Source organism: Micromesistius poutassou, assembly GCF_964030765.1.
Source record: "Micromesistius poutassou genome assembly, chromosome: 4".
Taxonomy (NCBI): domain Eukaryota; kingdom Metazoa; phylum Chordata; class Actinopteri; order Gadiformes; family Gadidae; genus Micromesistius; species Micromesistius poutassou.
Genome location: NC_140274.1, coordinates 13,459,523 through 13,469,447, shown reverse-complemented (window position 1 = coordinate 13,469,447; position 9,925 = coordinate 13,459,523). Strand labels below are relative to the sequence as shown.

Genomic DNA, 9,925 nt, shown 5'->3' with positions numbered 1-9,925 from the left:
TTTCTATTGCCAGAATATAGGGAAACTATTATATCAAAACTGCATTGCTGTTTGAATGACGGCTATGGTGTGTGTGTGTGTGTGTGTGTGTGTGTGTGTGTGTGTGTGTGTGTGTGTGTGTGTGTGTGTGTGTGTGTGTGTGTGTGTGTGTGTGTGTGCGCGCGTGCGTGTGTGTGTGTGTGCAATGTAATAAATGAAGAATACATAATAAGTAACATAACAGTTATATCTATTTTAGAGGTGGAATCCCAGAAAGTAAACACACAATGCTGCTTAGTGCTTAGAATAAAACTGATGCTAGATATAGGCCTGTAGAGAACATATATACTGATGGTTTCCTGCATTTTTTGCACACCTTTGTGTCTTTCTCAACCCTTATTCGTGACCCTTTTATATTCGTATTTTTATCTTGCTGCCTATGACCAATTCACCCTTCATGTCCTTGGCCATATATAACCCATAACCTGCCACAGCAGTCCATGAAATAGTAATTAAATGTTACACCACGTTTCTCGAGATATTTTACTTTAGTGCCATCTGGCGGTCATCTGTAATAAATAGCCACACAACGACTTTATCCCATCGAGTCCATCCTGTGTACCTTTATTCAACAGTCTTTTGAATTGTAAAAATGTTGATACAATTGCAGCATAATAGAGAGGCAACAAAATGACAAATATAGGTCCTTCCATCACCATAATGAGGAGCATAAGGATGAGCGGTAAGACCAGTTGGAAAACATGTCAATGGTAGGATTGACAGCAGGACCGCAGGACCGCCCCAGCAGGCTCTTTAAGTAACCCCACTTGTGCCACGCGCGTGCACACACACACACACACACACACACACACACACACACACACACACACACACACACACACACACACACACACACACACACACACACACACACACACACACACACACACACACACACACACACACACACACAGCCTTTGCGGGCCTGATTTGATGATTATGAGGGAGCATTTTGCACTACCTATTCCGTCATGGTTATCTAACCATAGGGCTTACCCCCCAGCCTTTGTCTCTTTCTCAAGCTGCTTATTCAAGCTATTTGGCTTTCATGTCACTCTTGGTCTACCAGTTTAACCCCCATGCAAACAGAACACACACTCACATACCAACACACACACACACACACACACACACACACACACCACTATAACATCCCCTTCCATAGGAGCATGAATAATGTAGAATGAAAATGATGAATAATAGAGCAAAGTCATCATAAACATAATGTAGTAAACCCACGTTCTGACATTGAAGTGTTCATTAGTTGTGATTAGTTAACCCATAGCATCACACAGCCCGATGGTTAGTCTGATAACCATTAGCTTGATTACTCCTGCGAAAACCTAATCTAGCTTTCAAAATGCTGTGTGTGTAATTTTGTGCCTCTGTCTATTTGCACTTTTGCAGAATAGGGGAACTATAACTTGAAACTGCTTTGCTTTTTATGTGTCTGTCTGTGTGTGTATGTACATATTTCAGGCCCATAACTCCTGTATTTATGTGTATCTATTATTTCAAGCGTAATCACAAAATACAAACATAGATTGCTGCTTAGAATAAAACTGGATGCTAGAGGTAGGCCTGTAGATAATTAATATATTTTTACCTGATGCTTTCCTGCATTTCTAATGCAAACCCTTTTTCAGACGTTATGATGCTGCCTAGGCAATGTATAACTCAAAACCTGCCACAACAGTACATGAAATAGTCATTACATGTTACTCACGTATCCATGATCCATGATATTTAACTTTAGTGCCATCTGGCGGCAATTCGTAAGAACTACTTTCACAAAACAACTGTATCAAATATTCTGTATACCTTTTAAATATTATTTTACATTGATCAAACTGTGGCTAAAATTGCAGAATTATCGAATGTCAAAACAATGACATAGTGCTGTGCTAGAACAGCGCATGGTAACAAAAAAGGAAAATGCTCGTTAACGAAACTACATTCCCCACATGTCATTGCGCGTTCTAGTGTCATCCAGCATTGCATTGTCGCTGTTTTCGTTTCGCTGATGGTGTTTTGGTCTTCAACCTGGGTTCATCCTAAATGACGGGGAAATAACATCCGTGTACCTGCCGTTTTGGTGTGATTCTATTGACAGATTACTATTACCGCCCACCGGTGAGTTTATCGCCATGTTGACATCAGTTCCTAGCAGGCTATTTATCCGAAGGTCGCGTAGCCTCTCACCATGTAGCCGGGTACTTCAGACGAGTACAGGTGATCGCACAAGCCAAGGCCGAGGGACTACAACTGACGCTAATCGTAACCCCATCGTTTCTACCTCCCGCGTCTCAAGAAAAGGTATCCTAGCCGAAGAGCCTAAAAATGCAAATGTAAACCCGGTGGTGCAGTACCACCACATTGCCCCAAGGTGGCTCTCAAAACTTGAGAACCGCCGTGGTTCTTGGGCAGCCTTGGCCAGCAGTGGGCGCAATAACAGCCAGTACTGGGAGCAGAGTGGACGAGATGGCAGAGGACAAGGTCAGGGCAAAAGTGGGGGACCTAACCCATATGGCGTGGCCTCTGCCGGCGTATTGTCTGCTGCAGCTGTGGCCTTTTGTCTGAAGAAAGACTCTGATAACAAAGGTATGGGGCAGTTGTATACATTGTGTGTGTGTGTGTGTGTGTGTGTGTGTGTGTGTGTGTGTGTGTGTGTCTGTGCGCGCGCGCGTTTGTGTGTCTGTGTGTGTGTCCATTTGTCCATGTATGCTTTTTTACTGAGAGGATGGTTATAAATGCAAAATATATTTTCCCATCAGTCGAAATGATTTCATGACCTCGCTGTTTCTGCACTTTAAGGTGATGCACTTTTAGAGGCAGCAAGGACCAATAACTCCCAAGATGTTGCAAGGTAAAACACACACACACACACACACACACACACACACACACACACACACACACACTTCAAAAGCAGGAGAGCTTATAGAAAAGGAGGGCCTCCACTAAGTACTAACAGCATGCAGAGTGTGAGGAGTTCAGGGGATATTTCAAGAGGGAGCAATAAGCTGGACAGCACTAGTAGTGTTAGTATTGTTGTAGTCCCAGTAGCAACCACTAGATGGAGCCTGTGTATCATGTCTGGGTTGTGTTAACCTTTCTTTCAGACTGAAGCGGTGTATTTTTAAATGCAACAAAATGAGGTAATTGAAGAGCGGTCACTCAGTCACACTGAGCCTGCAGTTAGCGTTTCCATAAGACTTCACTGTCTGTCCGTCTACTCTTTTGACCTGGCTGCCTTTCACTCGATGCAATTCACCCTTCATTTAGCCCTCCATGTAACACACACACACACACACACACACACGAACACACACGAACACACACACACAAGAACACACACAAGAATTTATCTTAAACTCAAACACAGTCCTATGTGTTTCCCATCACCCCATGAGCTAGTCACCCAGAACAGGTCTGGTGTGTGTGTGTACTCATTTGAATGTACGCACTCTAATACTTTGACCAAGATAAAACGTGCCTGTCCGTCACTGACTGAAAGAAGACATGAGTGTAAAGTATAGTAATCAGTAATGCACATGTTGTACTAACAGGTTTATAACGTTCCCACAAACACAGAGATTGCTGTGTTAATCCATACAGAGGCCACACATGAATTTACAAAAGCCCCCCCCCCCACACACACACACACACACACACACACACACACACACACACACACACACACACACACACACGTGTATTTGACTCTTAAACCTGAGTTAGACACGTGTTGCTTCATGCACCACGACGCCACAGGTCTTGCTCGTGTTACGGGCTCTTAGGTGGCAGATGGCGAAGGTGACAGCAGAGTTAAGTTCAGACAGACACACAGACGAGCATTTAGCCCAGCAGCCACAGATGTGTTAAGTGTTTTGCTTGAGTTGTCCGCTGCGATGGGGTGTCAGGTGGGAGTCTGTCCAGAGACACTGGATGCGAGGTGGGGCATTTTTGGTCTTTTTTTGTTCTCCACTGGGGTTTCAAGATGGACCGCTTCGTCCACAACAGTTGTTTAACAGCTGGACCCAGGAGGATGCCAGACGGAGCACCTTTAAGCACCAGATGCTTTTACTCTTTTTTTTTTTTTTAAGTATGGAGAAAGATTTAATGAGGCATACCCTAAACATTGTAAAGAAAAACAGAATCCTGTAAGTGTCCAAATGCATTTGCCTTACCAAAAAGTAGAAATGCTTTGGGCCCTTCCACTGTTCCCTTCCATGTCATTTTGAGGGGGTTAAAACAACCATAGAAAGCACTGAGACCACCAGCACATTCTAGTGAAACATCCCCACGGAAAGGAGAGGGCTGTGGGGAAGAAAAGAGCAGTGAGACCAGACGAGAGGCCACCGTGTTGACGGTAAACAAACAACACTGTCTGCCGGTTTGACCCAGGAGGGGATGGACAGATCGCTTTCACGCTAAGCGCTAGGATACTCTCGTACCTGATGTCACACCCTCAGGGGCTCAGAGCACAGGCTCACACACACCTGGCTCACACACACACACACACACACACACACACACACACACACACACACACACACACACAGGCACCAGCACAGGCCTTTGGGGATGTAGACAGAGAGACAAAAGAGAAGAGAGCATGAATCCATTTGTTGCACCACTCCGTTGCTACGGGACAAGCAGTTTACTTTTCCACATGCAGCAGATTGACATTTCCCATCGTTTCCTATTGATGTATCGTAATGATGAATCCTAACTACAGGCTAAACTCAATAAAAAAATGCCTAATTGGAATAAGCAAATTGTACAACTCGTTAGCTGCTGGAGTTGAGTCGATGGCAAATCATAACCATTTCCTGTTTCCTGTTTGCCATCAGGTTGCTGCAGGAGGGAGTGGACCCCAACCACCGTCACCGTCTGGGCTGGACCGCTCTCATGGTCGCAGCCATGAACCGCCAACACAGGTCTGAGCGTGTGTTTGTGTGTCGTCTGTCTTAGTAGGCATCCGTATCCCCCCCCCACACACACACACACTGTGTGCACTATTTGTGTGATTATTTATGTGGAGATCATATTTTGTGTGTGTGTGTGTGTGTGCGTGCTACGGAGCCCTGCCCATAGCCCATTTGCTACAGTAGGTCTTCTTGCAGAGAGTGTCTTTCAGGCTGGCAGACGGTCTTTACCCACAGCCCCATCCCTCAATCCAGGCAAATTAAATTAGCCCCCGTGGCCCCCAGAACACACACAACACCGAGAGGGGCCGAGGTTAAGGCCTGGTTAAATCCAATTTACAAGAATGGGATTTTTTCTTTCTCCTCAAATTCAGCCGCTTTTTGGAAAGACATTATGGAGCTGGGCTCTGAAAATGAATTAGAAATGCACCCGGTTGCTGTTGAAACCATTTTTCAGAGGGATTGTAAGTTAACTTCAGTTAAAACTCCAAAAAACACCCTGCTGACCAAAGTCCAATGCTAAAAATAAGAAATCTCCATATTAAAGGGAATAAACACTAGCAAACAGGTACAGATGAATCACAGATTAATCACATTCAATATGCCTTTGTATGCAGGGACATGGTAGATCTTATTTATTCGGTAATGGGAAATTCTTTCAATATTTGATATGGTTTCAATGAAATACTGTCTAAGCCTACTACTTTTTGTCATCTCATATTCCTGAATCACTCAATGAGTGACTCAATAGTTTTGGCTTGAATTTTGCCCTTTTTTGCTGGCTATAGATACTCTCAGCTTACTGCCTCTGGAAACTTTGACTGCTTGCTCCTTGTTAGATTTCAGTAAATTTGTGTGTGAGAGTGTGTCTGTGTGTTTGCAATTGTGACATCTGTTTGATGTATGCCATCTGTCATGTGTAAAGTGATGCGTTGCGCTGTACACTTTGTTACAAATATTGTGTGAACTTGTGTGTGTGTGTGTGTGTGTGTGTGTGTGTGTGTGTGTGTGTGTGTGTGAGTGTGTGCGTGCGTGCGTAGGGTGTTCCAGTGTGGGTATGTGTGTATTATGAGTGCTATAACTCAGCCAGCTGGTGACAATCCTCAGTGTCTCATCCCATCCTCCAAGCCCCAAGTGAGCCCTCACCACTTCAGGAAAGACAACACACACACACACACACACACACACACACACACACACACACACACACACACACACACACACACACACACACACACACACACACACACACACACACACACATTACTCTCTCTTTCTCTCTCCCCCTCTCTTTGTCTTTCCCCCCATTTTGTCTTTGTCTCCCTGTCTATTTCTTTCTCGCTTATCTTTTTCTCTCTCTCTCTCTCTTTCCCTCTCTCTTTACCTCTCTCCCCCATTCTCTCTATATCCCTATCTATTCCTCTCTCCCTCACTACCTTTCTCTCTCTCCTCTCTCCCTACTCTCTCTCTCTCTCTCACACACTCCCAGCCATTGCCCTCTCTGCACGCAAACCTCCATCATCCAGCAGGTCCCGTGGCAACGGCGTGCACACACACACACATCAAGCCACCCTCCCCCCCCCCCAACGAAAAAAATCATAACTCCACGGCAGCTGCTGCTTACTTCACGCCTTTACTCGCCGCCGTTAAGTGAAAAGCTGCGGGATCGTTACTCAGGAACGCGGCGTCTCTCTCCCGCCGCGGGGGGGGGGGGGGGCTGAGAGTCTGCGACGACCCCGCCACTGATGAAGTACCGCTAGTCCTCCACAGCGGTGGCTCGCGCTCGGGCCCCCCCCCCCCCGCGGAGATTCAGGTGATGAGGGGGACGCCCTGTTGAATGCCCAACACGCCGCACCTCACCAGGGGAGCTAAATGATCTCTACGGGGAAATAGGAATACCCGGGGAAAGATCAGCAGTCGCACGCAGTATATGAAAGCGTGAGATCTCTCCTCGGCTTTCGTTCGATACGAAATGCATCTTAACTTTTCTGAGCCTGTGAGCGGATTTTTTCTTCTCCTCCTCTGTGAATGAGAGGGGGCACTTTGTCAACTTAAAGAATCACCTTCTTTATATTTTAGCGTTAAAACGAGACAATCACGAGAGGCTGGGCGGTCCGGCCTTCGGCGGACAGAGCGCCGACGGGATCCGGGGGGACGGGGGTGGGGGGGCCGGAGTAGCAGAAGGGCGGGGCACCCATGGGTGCTCGGGCGGAGAGGGACGGGGTCGTGTTTGCTTAGCTTTGATGCCAAGTCAAACGACGCGGGATGCACGGTGGGGGGGGGCCCGGCCTCTCGCTGTTTGCACTCTCTAACCCCACAATGGCCGTCTCCATCCCTGCCCCTCGGCCTCCTCTGCCCCCTGCTTTTCATTCGCGTGCACAAAAGAACACCCGACCGAGCGGAACGCCTGTTGACCGTTCCGAACGCTGGGCCAAGCCCCCCCCACCCCCCCCCCTCCGTCTGAGGAGAGAGAGAGAGAGAGAGAGAGAGAGAGAGAGAGAGAGAGAGAGAGAGAGAGAGAGAGAGAGAGAGAGAGAGAGAGAGAGAGAGAGAGAGAGAGAGAGAGAGAGAGAGAGAGAGAGAGAGAGAGAGAGAGAGAGGAACGTGAGTTTTATTTCTAATACGGCGAGGTGGAGTAGGGATTATGGCAGGCCAGGGAGGCCTGGATGATCTGGGATGAAGGGTTGAAGGAGTCCTATCATTCATCACCAATGCGGCCGTGAGGCGGTGATTAAGGGTTCCTGCTGGCGTCAGGGCTCTCTGAGAGAGAGAGCCCTGTTCCATACGTCCCTGCTGAGTAGTACTTCAGCGCGCTTACACACAGTAATTAACATTGACACCAGCCACGTTTAATATGGGACTCAAAACCGGGAGTAAGATATAGTCTTACTTTATTCATCGCAGGACCATTAGTGGTGTGTGTGTGTGTGTGTGTGTGTGTGTGTGTGTGTGTGTGTGTGTGGTCATCTGACGCTTGTATCGCCACACTAATCCCCCCCGCTGTGTGTGAATGAATCACTGGGTGGATGGATCGATGAATGTCCAGCTGTTGAGCCACTGGTCCCCCCCCGCTCCCCGGCTGCAGGTGAGTTGGGGTCAAGTGGGGGGCTGGCGTCTGGGGCCAGGTGCTGGCGGGACACGGTTGGTCAGCTCAGCTCTGGTGTCTGACCTGTCCTGCAGAGGGCAAGCGGAAGTGTCTGCTTCCTGCTCTCCCTCCAGGGCAGGCCCCGGGAATCTAACACCGGCATCAAGCGGCTGGACACTGGCCGGCTCATCCGCTGTGCTCTAACCTGGAGGGGTCACTCATGCTGCTGCGCTGCCCTGCACCTGTTTAAGCAGCCGGTCAGCTGTCCCCAGGGACAGGGGGCTCGTCAGTCGTCAGAGGAAATGGGTTTGGGCAGGTGCAGGGACAGCGAGGTGTTTTGGTTGGACGTCAGACGATGCATCAGAAACCTTAGTATGGGCCATTGACACTTCTGTGTTTCCATGAGCAGGTCGTTTCGTATCCAAGTACCAGCCCACATTAAAGGCGTATTACGAACCCTGCATTTCACTTTTGTACACTTAAATCATTAATTTTTGTGGTTGTTCACTCCTTATTGTTGTTTTCTTCATCCGAGCGAAAGGAAGCGTGCACAGAAAAAAAATTCAACACATTTATCATTGCTTCAGTTGAGTTGCAGTTCAAACTGCTTTGTGAGAAGCCCATTTCTGTGAGTGTGTTTGCCCACTCCGTGTTTGACTTTCTCTCAGCCACTGATTAAAGTAAGTAAAGTTTGTGCCAAGTCCTCTAGTCCAACCGTTAACATTGTTACGGGTTAGCCTTCAATGAGTGCCGCAGCTCCCTAAACAAAGTTAGCCACTCGATCATCAGTCGATTAGCAACAACGATAAACTGCTCACACAAGCTCATCAGCCTTTGGAGGCTCCTTGATAATTAAATCCTCCTTCCTTTCATCTTTTCTTCTGCCCAACTGTCTTTTCATCATCTCTCCCCCCCTCCCCCCCCCCTCCTCTCCTCTTGCTCCCCCCCTCCTCCCCCACAACATATCTTTCCTCTCTTTATCCCGCTCTGTTTACCTTTTCCGACGCCGTTAACCCCTTTCAGGCCCACCTCCTCTCTTCTCACCCTACTGCCCAGCTGTGTGTGTGTGTGTGTGTGTGTGTGTGTGTGTGTGTGTGTGTGTGTGTGTGTGTGTGTGTGTGTGTGTGTGTGTGTGTGTGTGTGTGTGTGTGTGTGTGTGTGTGTGTGAGATGCACAATTGCCTGTTTGTACAAGTGCTTGCAAGGGTCAGTCCGGCCCCCCCTCAATACTGATACTAAAATACAATACAGTAACAAAAGAAGGACCCGCCCCTCTCAAACCCGCTCCATGTCTGCCCACACAACAATCAATGACATATACATAAGGAAACGAAGGCTACAGTGTAAAAAAAACATGCTTCTGTCATATGTCATATGCAGTACATGCAAGGCTGTATATGCAATACAGCCTACATCTGCAAAGAACCAAATTCTTAGCTGTGTATGCCATTTGAACATTGTTGAAACAGAGCAGTAGTAGTGGAATTGGCTTTTGGAATAGCTTGACCAGTTGTGGGTACAAGTAGCTATATGGCGGAGCAGTTTACATTTCTTAGATTAACATTGGCTTCTCCAATGTGGAATTGGCATTCATTGTTACTGGGTGGGGCATTCAGGGTTAAAGTCAAAGTCATAGCTCACGTTCAGGGTGGTAAGGCTAAGTGTGTGTGCATGTGTGTGTGTGTGTGTGTGTGCGCACCTGGATTGTCCGTTAGGGTCACAGTGACTGGTGTTGCCGAGGTTTTTGGTGTTTGTTTAACAGGATGGTGCGGTGCGCTCCAGTGAAGACTACACACAGGCACACCAAAACACACACAAGCAAGCATGCACGCACGCACACACACACACACACCAGCCACCATACCAGACCA

The 9,925-nt window shown here is 47.5% G+C and overlaps 2 protein-coding genes across 2 annotated transcripts in view; one reads left to right on the top strand and one right to left on the bottom strand.

Moving 5' to 3' along the window:
* Positions 1-1,700, bottom strand: part of stard10 (StAR related lipid transfer domain containing 10) — a 13,577-nt gene extending 11,877 nt beyond the window's left edge. Inside the window, exon 1 of the mRNA XM_084466716.1 lies at positions 1,646-1,700. The gene's annotated coding sequence lies outside the window, so the exon portion shown is untranslated. The remainder of the gene's footprint in view (positions 1-1,645) is intronic.
* Positions 1,701-2,038: 338 nt separating this feature from the next.
* clpb (ClpB family mitochondrial disaggregase) overlaps positions 2,039-9,925 on the top strand; it is a 29,347-nt gene continuing 21,460 nt past the window's right edge. The window contains exons 1-3 of the mRNA XM_084466907.1: positions 2,039-2,640; positions 2,854-2,905; positions 4,896-4,982. Coding sequence (XP_084323033.1) covers positions 2,187-2,640; positions 2,854-2,905; positions 4,896-4,982 — 593 coding nt within the window. The 5' untranslated portion in view covers positions 2,039-2,186. The remainder of the gene's footprint in view (positions 2,641-2,853; positions 2,906-4,895; positions 4,983-9,925) is intronic.